Source organism: Centroberyx gerrardi, chromosome 9 (genome assembly GCF_048128805.1).
Source record: "Centroberyx gerrardi isolate f3 chromosome 9, fCenGer3.hap1.cur.20231027, whole genome shotgun sequence".
Taxonomy (NCBI): domain Eukaryota; kingdom Metazoa; phylum Chordata; class Actinopteri; order Beryciformes; family Berycidae; genus Centroberyx; species Centroberyx gerrardi.
In genome coordinates, this window is record NC_136005.1 from 4,673,892 (window position 1) to 4,686,542 (window position 12,651).

At 44.9% G+C, this 12,651-nt stretch overlaps 1 protein-coding gene across 1 annotated transcript in view; it reads right to left on the reverse strand.

Moving 5' to 3' along the window:
• camsap2a (calmodulin regulated spectrin-associated protein family, member 2a) overlaps positions 1 to 12,651 on the reverse strand; it is a 77,266-nt gene that overhangs the window by 10,666 nt on the left and 53,949 nt on the right. The window contains exons 7-12 of the mRNA XM_078285704.1: positions 5,381 to 5,471; positions 5,046 to 5,142; positions 4,574 to 4,605; positions 4,089 to 4,158; positions 2,590 to 3,709; positions 1,603 to 2,511 (exon numbers count right to left, since the gene is read on the reverse strand). Coding sequence (XP_078141830.1) covers positions 1,603 to 2,511; positions 2,590 to 3,709; positions 4,089 to 4,158; positions 4,574 to 4,605; positions 5,046 to 5,142; positions 5,381 to 5,471 — 2,319 coding nt within the window. The remainder of the gene's footprint in view (positions 1 to 1,602; positions 2,512 to 2,589; positions 3,710 to 4,088; positions 4,159 to 4,573; positions 4,606 to 5,045; positions 5,143 to 5,380; positions 5,472 to 12,651) is intronic.

Below are 12,651 nucleotides of genomic sequence, written 5' to 3' on the forward strand. Positions count from 1 at the left end.
GGATTGCTCAACAATCTGTGATGGCTTTATTGGTTGTCATTTTTATTTATGCCTACTGGTGCAGCATGAGGTCACCATTAAAGATACTCTGTTTTCCAGGAAGTAAAAGTAATGGAAGTTCGCTTCATGGGGACTAAATGAAACAGCAGGAAGGCTAAGAGAGGCTACAGAGTAGGGGACTTGATTCTAGGCCAGTAGGGGCACATGTGGTTCCAGAGGTGGGCCATCTTTACCAGTACAACCTCTGTACACAATAAAAGTGGTTATTTTTAATCCATATGTCTTGTATTATGTGATATGGAGCTACAAGAAACCCCAAAAGCATAATTCCCTGGACACATAGATATTTTTGGCCACTTCTCTCTAAAGAAAGGTTGTTGCATGAACCTTGACTGCTCTCCTAAGGGAGCAAGGGACTATTTAAATGAAGGCCTCATGTTTTTCCTCCTGTATCAGGCTTATGTGGACACGGATTTGTCCAATGGCTTCTCTGTAAGTGGTTATCATTCGATATCACACACATTTTTATATTGGAATATGAATCATGCCTTTAGTACAACACTGCAATCACAATTTGAACTTAACTCAGTTGTTTGCGGCCCAGGCACACCAGGCTGCTAATTTCAACGCTAATCAGTTTCATCTAGATGATTAAAATTTCATGTGAACATCTCCCACACTCGATAACCACCCTCGCAATCTAATTCAACATCTCTTCAACCCCACTTTTCCACAGCTGCGTCTGAATTATTCACAACAGCCCCAGTTTTCTGACCTAGATCAAAGCCCAGACTGCAGCTAGCAAGCTAGCCTACAAAACCACAAATGGAAAGATGACGTCGTCCTCAACCTGCCCAGTTCCTGAGCCATTCATCATCTCATATTGGAAACAGGAGCGTTTCCTTATAAAAACAAAGATGGCTGCCACCCGGTTGAACTGTACAACTGCTTTGTCCCAGAACTGGGACGCTGCATTTTAAGGTGCAGTAACTTCAGCGATGACAGTTGCAGTTAACTCTCTTGTCTTGATCGTATTGACTCAAGTAAATTATGCATTTTGGCCTGTATCCAAAGCCACCAGTTCTTTGTTATGAAAAGAAAAGACGCTAAGAAGTATAGATAATGGGCTAAGAAGTGTGTTGTAGTAAAATAACTTATATTTCTATTATTTTTTTATTATTAGAGATGATTATGAAAGACTTGGGTTATGCTCCAGAAAAGGTGGACCATACTTTTTCTGTGAAGCCTGGGAAAAGCATCAATATAATTTGTATGTATGATACTTGACTTGGCTTCAGAGTTTGTTTATGTTGTGTATAACAACATAACGAGAAATATCACTACAGAGTGAAATGAACATGAGGGTGGCAGGGTGCCTGGTGGTTAGGAACTGTCTTGTAACTGTAAAGTCACAGGTTCGATCCCCGCAACAGATAATGTGTTCATCCCTGTTGAAGTATTCTTGAGCAAGACACTGAACCCCAACGTCCAACACGCTGACCGCACTGGTAAAATGAATGCATGTATGCGAGTCTCAGAAATGACATGCAAGGAAACAAATAATTCTTCATGTGATATGGTGACATATCTCTGAAACAATACCTTGAAGAAGAAGCCACGGCACATCTTCTGGTCGTCATCCAGGCCTTCTTCCTGCTGCATCTCCCCAGCATCCTCCAGTGAAAGGCCCTCCAGTGGCTTCAGGACGGACAGAGGAACCTCAATCAAGCTGCTCTTAGTTTGGCCTGAGGCTCCCAGCTGAGGAGGGCTCTCTGTGGGCGTCACTGTGAAGGTCTCTTTCACAGGTTGGGACAGTACTTCAGAGACAGACGAGTCCACGGTAGGTTTGAGATCCGCAACCGACTTTTCATCTGTCTCCATCTCACTGATCCCGGATTGGCCGTGAGCGTCCATTTCCTGGGTTTTGGCATGTGTGTCTAACTCTGAGTTGGCTATATTGATACTGGCAAGCTCCCTTTCTGGGAAAAGGAGCGAATATGCCTCCTTGCTTTTATCCCCATCTGGGGCTACTGTCTCTGGGTTGGCAGTTGCCGGTTTCTCCCCCATGTAAACGAAGGAGCTTGCCAGGGGTTGGCAGGGAGAAAACCGCCGTAGTCTGGGGATGCTATCGACAGATTGCGGGGCAGTGAGGACTCGATTGTAGGGGGCCAGTTTGAGCTCACTGGGGCGAGGGGTGCGGGGATTGCGGGAGTGGAAAGAGGCAGATTTGCGTTTGATGCTAGTCGGGGAGCGGTGGGTGGAACGAGGGGAGTCGGCAGGGGATGAGGGTCCCGAGGATCGAGTGACAGCTCCGGCTCGGCCGTGTTTTTGTGGCGAAGGGTTTGTATGTGGAGGGGGGATGACCCATGCCTGCTGATGCTGTTGCTCCCTCATTGCCATGATCACTTCCTGTTGCTGAGCCAATCGCTGCATCTCAGTCTGGAGGAAGGCCAGCGAGTGGTTGAGTTTCTCAATAGAACGAGTGTACTCAGCCAGGTCCACCTCGGTTGGCTGAGGAGTGCTTGGCCCGCTCTCCTCTCCTCCCCCGGGTGACTTCAGCCAACGGGAGCCTGTGCTGCCTTGCTCTGCTCCGTCGGGCGTGTCCGCCTTGCTCCTCCCAGTTCTGAAGGTGGGACTTGTGCTTCCTGCCTTGCCCTCCTCCTCCATCTTCCTTCCTTCCTCTTCCGCTCCGCTGGCAGCTCCATCCCCCTTTCTCTTGACCACAGTGAGGAACGCAGAGCGACCCATCCTTTGGCGATGCCTTGTAAATGCGGCTTCCACTTTCTTCTTCTGTGCTTCGATGGCTTTCCGTTTCTCCTCCAATCGCATCCTCAGCTGCACCATCTCTGTAGCCATGGCCTGGGCAGGATCATTGGGCGGAAGTGGTACAGGTGTAGGTGGCGTTTGAGTGGTGGGGGTCGGTGTGGTTTGTTGATGGATGGGGCTGTGTTCGGGGGTGGGGGCCCAGGACACTGATAGCGGGAGGCCCAACTCGGAGCCCTCTGGGGTGGTCTTGAGGGAGCTGCTGCTGCCCCTCCCTGAGTCCGGCGCCGGAGGGTTGAGCTTCCTCAACTTCTGCTCAGCAAAGCTGGTCATCTTCACGCCTGAGAGGGATTTGCTGCTCGGGCAAGGGCTTGGCGTGTCCATATCCAGTTCCATGTTCATAGAGCAGTCTTTCAGCGAGGAATCCTCATCCAGCATGTCTTCCGTTCGTATATGGATGCCGGTATCCACCTCAGTAGTGTCTGTGGTGCTCAGAGGCCCTTTGGAGTCCGACTCCGACACCGGCTCCAAGCTGCCTACACCGCCTGGCCCGCGGTCCTGGCTGTGCAGGAAGAAGCCGTTGTTGATCCCCTCCAATGGGGGCCTGCTGGGGCTGTGGATGATCTGCAGGGCCTCCTCCATGGAGGGGGGTGGAGGGATGACGTTCCCATGTCCGTTGGGGTAGGTCCGGCCCGTGGGGCGCGTGTCAGGCTCCATGCCCGCAAGGCTGTCCGGGCAGCCCTCCTCCTCAATGCCAACGCTCTGTCCGTTGACTGGCTGGAAGGACAGGTTGCGCTTCATACCGCGGGGCAGGTGGTGGACCTTGAAGCCGGAGCCGTCATCAGTACTGACGGACCTGATCATGCCGCGGGTGGAGGAGGAAGGGCCGGAAGCAGAGTCTTCTTTGTCAAAGGGGATGTCGAAAGATACTCCATAAGGCCCAGATCTGAGAAAACAAACAAGAAACTCAAACAGTTATTTAACCTGGATACTGCTTAAGAATTATATTTAAAAAGCTTATCTGAGGAAGGAGATTGCTTTGGCAACATCACAATGCAAAACACTTTTCTTAATCCCCATGGGATAATTACTTCTCTTAGGAACTGGAATTTTTCTGTTTTTTTTTAAAGATTTTTTTTTGCCTTTATTAGATAGATGTAAGTGAAGAGAGGCAGGGAAGATCGAGAGATAAAGAGGGATGACGTGACGAAGGTCCTGTGCCACTGAGCCACCAGGACGCCCCAGGGACAGGACGTATTTAGATGAGCAGTACAGGAACAGGCATTTACTCAAAGACTAACCAAATAATAAACAGTACCACCAACCTTTTCTCTTTGGGCCAGGTTCCAAGGTTTCCATCGACAAAGGACATTGAGGTTGATCTCTTGATTTCACCTGAATGACACAAGTAAAGAAAATAAGGACGGTACTGTGATATTTTTATCCAATATTGCACATGCAAATGAGACATGTGCATAACTTTTTGTAGATAATTTTTTTTTCAGCACTTAAAAATGTTTAAAAAATGTGGGTTGGGGAGAAAATCTGATTTTAATCATTAGAATTTCCTCAACTTGTCTAAATTCTTTGGCATGCAACTTACATTGTATGTCAAGTATTCTGCACAACACCAGAATTCCTCCTTTAGAGGCTGTCCTACACACTTATCACCTATATCATCTATACCCTTGAATTATGCAACTGAATCTAATCAGCAAACTGTACATTTTAATCAAAACCCACCAGGTAATCCTAAAGCAACTGGATTGCAACCTAAATAAAAATTTCAAGACAGGAATAAGGAAGTCACCTGAGTTCCGAGGTTGGGGTCGGAGCGGCAAACTAGAGAGTGAGAGAGAGGAAATGAAAGGCAAGCGTTAAATTATACACCATAAAATAACTATACCCAACTATCTTTTTTTAGCCTTAATTTATTCAAGCACAGGTTTTTGCTGAGTAAGCACAATATTTTTCAGCACTGCCCTGCTTTAAATTCATACAGTTCATTTATGCCAGAAAGCTGCCCACCACAACCAGTCTTATACTACTGGCCACTGAGCTGCTCCACTAGAGCACTTGGGAGTGAAATGCCTTGCTCATGGGCTCCTTGGGAGCAGTTGTTGAGGAAGGGCAGAGTGTTGCTCATTCACTTTTCTCAACTACAATACGACTCACAAGTCTAAAAACCTAATGTTTCCACCACAGTTTGTGTCCCAGCATACAGCACATGCATTGCACATTATCAGCATAGCTTCAGATTGAATGCCATGGGACTAGCATACCTGGGTCTCTCAGGACTGGGGGGTCTTTCCATGAAGCTCCTCTTGGTTGCCTTGGAGATGGGGACTGCTGGCATATTCTTCAACAAGGACGATGGATCTGAGGTCGAATAATAGAGAAGTCTGATCAATCAGTGCCTTCATACTAGATGGGAACAACATGAGTTTCCCTCTGAATACTGTACTTTGAGTATGTTTCAAATAAACTACACCTACTACAATCACTACTACCACTAGTACTATTTCCACTACCACCACCAGGACTACTGCTGGCACTACTACTACTATTAGTACTACTACTGCCATAGTAAGAACAGTACTTTAAGACTTACCTGTGCCTTCGTTTTCCAGGGTTCTTGGTTTGACAAAAGACGGCTTGACCACCTCAAACCACCAGAACAGCTCTGCCATGAACACCAGGTAGTTATTCTGGGGGAAAAGGCAGACAGGACCCGGATTAAAAACGTAGGATGGTGTAACATCAAACTAGTGAATCACTTTTAATTCCAGGGCAAACAAATTTATGTTCAGTTAAGTTCAGTGTCAGCTCAGCAACACTTTAACAGGGCGCATGGCTGCTGCAGGGAGCAAACGTGTGACCTTTCAGTTACAGGACGGTCTCTCTAACCACTATAACACATGTAGTGTATCTATTTTTCCACAAGGTGTCTCTGTTAACGCTTACAGAAAACCTGAGCTGAACAGGATCTCCAGAGCACATAAATAATTCACCAACCTCACTCCATTTCACATTGTACCCTCTCTTAAGAGAAGGGGGATTCATAGCTCAAACAACTGCGCAGCATTTAACAAGGGAGATTATTTTCATTATTCACTTCAGTAAGGCATCAAGTAATTTTCCATAGAAACGAGTTAGCTTCAAGTTCAAGTGTGGATTTTGTTAGTTAGGCTCATGTAACTGGCACCATTTCTTCAGTAAGCCATGGTTTATTTTCCCATCAAAACAAATTAGCTTGTAGTTCAATATTAAAGGTGGCCTTTCTTATTTCTTGCAGGCTTTTCACATGGTGGATAGGCTAATCTTCCCTTTACATAATAACATCAATAGTTCCTGTGGCAGTAGAGAGAGGGGCAATAAGGCATTAACCTAATTTCAACTCTTCTGGGTGAAGAAAACATGAAGGTCACCTATTTTTCACTGTTCTGTTTCTCTGTTCTCAATCACCAGCATGCAAACCATCAGCTAGGCTGAATCAGATCAGGTAAGAAATGTTGGCAGGGTTTTTGCCTCTGCTGTGCCAATCCACGCTCTGGTCAGAAACCAGGTCAACATACAGTGGGAGGTCACACTGCCTGAGGACACTGCACTGCAAAAAATGTCCACAGAAATGTTGAGTTTTAAAATGTTATTCTACTTAAAACAAGGGATGTAATCTGCCAGTTGTGTGAGATAATTTCACTTGTTTTCATATCAGTTTAATACTTTTCTCAAAACAAGTTCTCAAAGTAATCTTTCAAGACAAAAGGTTGAAGGCTCCAAAGAAAACAAGGTGGATTATCAGCTTTTTTCAGTTGTTTTGAGAGCAGTAAGATTTTTCAACTACACTCAAGATTTAAACAACTTGTTCATTTGGATTATTTTTTGCAGTGTCTTTTTTAACCACACAGCAAATAACTGACCCAGGAATAGCCTTTCTCTATGATCAAATCACTCATCCTTTCTAATCGAATTAAATGTCTGTAACCCAATAATGAAAGCCATATAAAAGTCATATAAAAAGAACTGAGGTGTCTAACAGTGTTACAGTAGATACCCTGCAAAGAACAATTCTCAAAAACCGCCACACGGTTCGGTCAGCACAGTTGGCAGATTTCTTTTGTTACCCTCCTACCAACACTGCAAAAAAAGTCCATCTAAGCAAGTCATTTAGTCTCATATTCAGTCTTAAAATCTTTCTTAAAATGAGTGAAAGATTCTGCTAAACGGGGGTGAGATAATTCAACTTGTTTCCAATGCAGCTTCACTTGTTTTAATTGAGTGTCAATATCATGAAACAAGGACAAATAAGGCAGATCACACCACTAGTGCAAAAGAATTACGCTCCACGATTCAAGGCCAGTTTTTGAAAATGCAAAAGTTATTTCACATTGGAAACAAGTGAAATCACCTCAGCTGAAAGGCAGATTTTATACTGTAACTTGCTTTAAAGAACAGTCAGATTTTAAGACAACATGCTAGATGAAAACTTGTGAAGATGGACATTTTCTGCAGCGTACATGCCGGTACTCACTCACAAAAGCACACGTGCACGAACATACATATGCAAAGGAAGTGCAGTGCATCAGGAACGACCTTGAGGAAACAACCCCCCCCACCCCCCACCCCCCACCACCCCCCATCCTCCCAATCACCCCTCCTCCCTGCCTTCAGTCCACAGTCTCCAGACAAAGACAATGCTGCCCGGCTCAGCTCTAAACAGACTGAGTGATTCACCTTCTCAGCAATATCTCTCTCTCTCTCTCTCCCTCTCTCACCCCCCACCCACCCCCCCACCCATCACCAGGAGAGGCAGAGGCATTTAACAAGAGCAACTCCGGCTTCCCTTGGGTGCTGCTGCGGCATTTTAAGTAATTTTGGACAAAAAAAAAATGTCCTCGTATGCAGAGCAGCAAAAGTCTGAGAAGAAGGCGTGCCGGCTATAACAGAATCTGGATACGAGAAGTAAGTAGCGCACATGGCTACCAAAGTGATTAACCCACTAAAGCAGCAACAGAACGATATATAACTGGATATCACCCTCACATGCAAACCAAGCACTTGATTATTACAGCCATTCATCTTGTTCATCATCAGTTTCAACAATTACTTTTCACTCTGGCATTAAAATAAAGCTGTTCAGCGTACAATTACTAACTCACACAGCAAGTCTAATAACACAGTCAGGCATGCAAGTAGCTAGTTACCTCTAGTTGTATTCAGGAAGTGAAGTATTCCTCTAAAATGGACAGAGGAAGAAAGAGGGATGGAGAGAGAGAGAGAGAGAGAGAGAGAGAGAGAGAGAGAGAGAGGTTTCTCCTGTCGACCGTCCAGCCCAGATGGTTTAGTGGAGAAAGCCCAGCCTCTCTCCTCTCTCCCCATCTGTCCGTCTGACTGCTACTGACAGACCAGGTGTGAGTGCTATCGCTTAATGCCACCAGTCAGCAGTCACACACACACACACACACACACACACACACACACGCTGATCCCCTAACCACCTACCGCCGCACCACCACTCTGCTGATCTCCCCATTGACTGGCATTATTACCTCGCAGGTTGCCAGGTCTGCAGCGTTGCCAGATCTGGGTGTTTGGAGATTGGAGAGTGTCGGGAGTGTGTCATTCTCAGGATGAAAACAGGAAGCCAATTGGTGATTATTGGAACAAAGCTGAGGGAGGGGGGCGGGGGGGGAGGGGGAGGGGCTAATCCACTCAGCATTGACGGCCACAAACACACACACACACACACACAAACACACACACACACATAAACACGCTGTTACAGTCAGTCACACGCAGCAGCACGATGCAAGGCTTGCACGCACACACACACACACCTACAAATTAAGTTACACAACTCACACACACACACTCAGGGGCCATGGGGCAGTGATGTCATTAATCATTTGGCCAGAGGGTTGATTAAGGGATCTAGGTCCAGCAGCCAGACAGACAGACAGACTCACTCCAATCCGGAAAACCCACTCTGCTGATTTACTGCCAAGTTTAACAGAGCTGTGCTGAGCCGCCCGCTGAAAAACCCCCGACTCGCTGCTGCAAACACTTCTAGAAGCGGCCACACCAGCTGAAGACACCGACACTGCAGGTCAAGAGCTAAAAAAACGTCAAGGGTATATCCTAAGAACGGGACGATATGTCGAAATTCAATATATCGCAATACAAAAATGTGACAATACGTATCGTGGGGCAGAAAAATGAATCGCGATATTAGCTCCATCTTATTCTGCTGTAGTAATCAGAAATGAGACCATCACAATTTCACAAGCTCTCCATCCAAATTAGATTATTTGCACTTTGTAATGAAATTTTTTAATTGTCGTTTACATTCTAGCGAGCCAACGCCATCGCTAGAAAGATTTGCGGCTCAGAAATAAACAGAATTCTGCACAGTCAGACTTTGTTGTCATTGAACTTTTATTTATTACATCGTATCGTGGTCGTATCGAATCCTGAACCGCATATCGCATATCTAATCGTATAAGCAGATCGTCCCATCCCTAGCATATCCACTTTGAAAAAACCCTTACACACCTTAATATTGGTCGCTTTGATGCCGGTGATCTCAGAATTGAAGTTAATACAACTGCAACACTCACTGCAAGTCACTCTGGGTAAGTGTGTCAGCTAAATGCCTAAAATGATCTGATATCTTTAAAATATACAGGGAACTCAGTCTGGAGTTATCATGATCATTTTGCCAGCCAAGCGCTTTACTTTCCTTTAAAAACCACCATCAATTGTTTTTATTTTTTGGAATCAGTCAATTTGTAAGGACAGATAGTGCATACTTCACTTTGGAACAAACATCCTCTATTACTGATATTTAGCAGTCAGATTGTAGACAAAACTGACTGACTGATAGTGAAGAGTGAAGAGGCAGCTTATGAACAAAGTGTGTTAATTGCCTCAGCAGGCCGGCTGAAAACCTCCCGCTAAAGAAGAAGCAAATGCTGGCGAAAGCCCAGAGCTGCTAAATTTCATTTCTCCGTACTGGATCCACAGATGGCAATTTAGATCTGCGGCGAATTAATTAAATGAAGAGTCAGTAAATGGGAGTGGGCTGACGTGATTTACTAGCTCGGTGTCCATTAAGAGAGAATGGGCACGGGTAATGTATGTATTCTGAGGCCGTGGGGGTTGGGTGAAGAAATAGGCAAATGTAATGAGGATTTGTCTATTGTCTAGTATAAACGGCATATTGAACATACATGATGCCATCCAACCATCTTCACCTGACATTTAACATAGTCTGTTTTGTGGAGACTTTCACCCAAAGAGTCTTAAAATACCTTGAGTACATACACTTGTAGTGTGAGTGGGAATCAAACCCTTAAGCTACACAGGAGCATGAGGACTTGGTGTGTGAAGCCAGAGGGACTGGTGTGTGTGTGTGTGTGTGTGTGTGTGTGAAGACTCACTTCACACACTTCATTCAACTGTCAAACGGGCCGCGTTCACACTGTGGGGCTTCATGCTCAAGTCCGAATTTCTGTTCATTTCTGATTTTTTTGGATGACTGTTCACATCTACTGTAGTGTGCAACTCATATCTGATATGAATATGAACTGAGAAGACACACATGGCAGAGTAACAAAACCAAAAGACGTCACATCCGTTCTTGTTTTGAACACATTTCGGTTAAAGCACATGCCTTTGAGTTTTGACTGAACTGACCAATCAAGTCGGCTATTTGGCTTTCTTTCCATTGTTGTGTCTCCTCCTCTCTCAGCCAAGCTGCCATAGTAAAAATAAAATAAAATTATGACAGTTGTCTCAGGTGAATGACATAAGATTTTTTGTAAATAACTAACGCCCACAAATTCTGATTTGAGCATTCAGATCTGATTTTGTGCCACGCATCCAGAACTGAAAAAATGTGACTCCATGTAGCTTTTTGTTGTTGACACTGATCAGATCTGTGTCACATGTGAGGGAAAAACATCGGAATTGGGACACTTTGAGCTGCAGTGTGAACGTAGTCATGATGTGTGTATGTGTGTGTGTGTGTGTGTGTGTACGTGCAAACCAGCAGTAGGCATGCCTGAGCACGTCTGGCTGAGGCGTCACCAAGTTCCCTAAGGATGCCGTCCCTCTTTTCTCTTTTCCCCTCTTTCTCCCCTTCTCTTTGTCCTCTTCCATCTCTTCTCTCTCCTCTCCATCTCTCTCTATCTGAACACGTCTCTCTCTCTCTCTCTCTCTCTCTCTCCCCTCCCCTCCCCGCCTCAGTCCAATCTCTATAATAAGGTCTCCATTAGTATGACGGGCCACGGCGCACCGCTAGCGAGGGTGTGACTGCCTGGAAACTGGGTCAAGGTTACTGACTGAAGCTGGTTCTGGACCTGCGCTGCTGCTGGCAGGCAGTAGCTCTGTAGACCCTGCTGGGAGTTTTATCCCTCATGAAATCAGTGTCAGCAAAATACTGCCACTAGCTAGTAGACCCGACTCAATTATTTTTTGACGTCCCAAATGTGTAGGTGTGTGTGTGTGTGTGTGTGTGTGTGTGTGTCTGCTTTGGACTGTTTGAAATGGGTGGGGTTTGCAGCACTTTTGGAGCAAGCAGAGACATGAAATATGCCTGAAATATCATTGAATCAAATGCAGTTTCAAACTCAAAATGAATACAGCTCTTTCATACTGATAATAATAATAATAATAATATCTTGTGTTTGTTGTATCAGTTAGCTATTTTACAATTACTAATTAGGTATTTAGTTGATGGTTTTAGCCAGAGCGTAGCTGGTGAGTGTCAGAGTTACTACTGCTACTAGTAATATTAGTACTACTACTGCTGCTACTACTGCTAGTTACTACAAGTAGCCCTACTATTGCTTCTGCCAGTACTACTACTGCTACTACTACTACTACTATTACTACTACTGCTACTACTACAGTTACTACAACAACTAGTGCTACTACTGCTTCTACTGCCAGTACTACTACTACTACTACTGCTGTAATAATAATAATAAATCTAGCACTAGTGACTAGTAACTTTAGTTAACCAAATTATGAGATATTCACTGGCTGTTGGCAGAAATGTCTTGTAGTATTTGAGTGACATAATAACCGGAAGTATTTAAATGATTCATGAAGTGAATGTTTGGCACAGAGTGAGAATGTAGAGCAGTTAGTCTGGAAAACAGCATTCAAGCAGCCGATAGCATCACTAACTGCACAAATTGAAGCCCCTTTTTGTGCAAAACACAGACATACAATGTGGCTACGACCTTTTTATTAAATGAATAACAAACAACACAATGTAATACAGTGTTATTCAACGACTGTGTCAGGACCCAAATGTGGGTTATGTAAAATTTTAAATAAGTATCCAAAATGACTTTCAAAAGCTTGCGTTAAATTGGCTGGACGGTTGGATGGAAACCGAGCCACAGCTGCAGTGAAAACGCCACATGGTTTTTCAGAGAGTATGTTTGGGTCTAGTCTGACAGTCTGCTGACATTTGGCCTGTCAGTGACCTGAGTTCAGTCTGCTGAGAGCAACACTCCTGCATCGGGACAAGCTGAGCTGACAGTCAGGGACAGTCAAACTCAACCAGACAGATCAAGTGTTTTACCGCGTGACAAACACATGACAAGCAAGCACAAACACACACCGGGCTGGCAGAGTAACACCAGCCACCAGACACATACTAGTCGATTTTGTTTGTGGCTCTTAAGTTTGTCTAATCTACCGGCCGCTGTGGCTGTTTTGGACTCCAGTAGCCGCTGTGGCCAGTGGAGGAAAAAGCTTGTTTCATGTCCTGACACACAAACCTACACACACACAAAAACTAAACTAAAACACAACTAAACAGATGAGTTTGGACTCAACACAGGGCTTCAACACTAAAACTAACTTTCCCCAAAT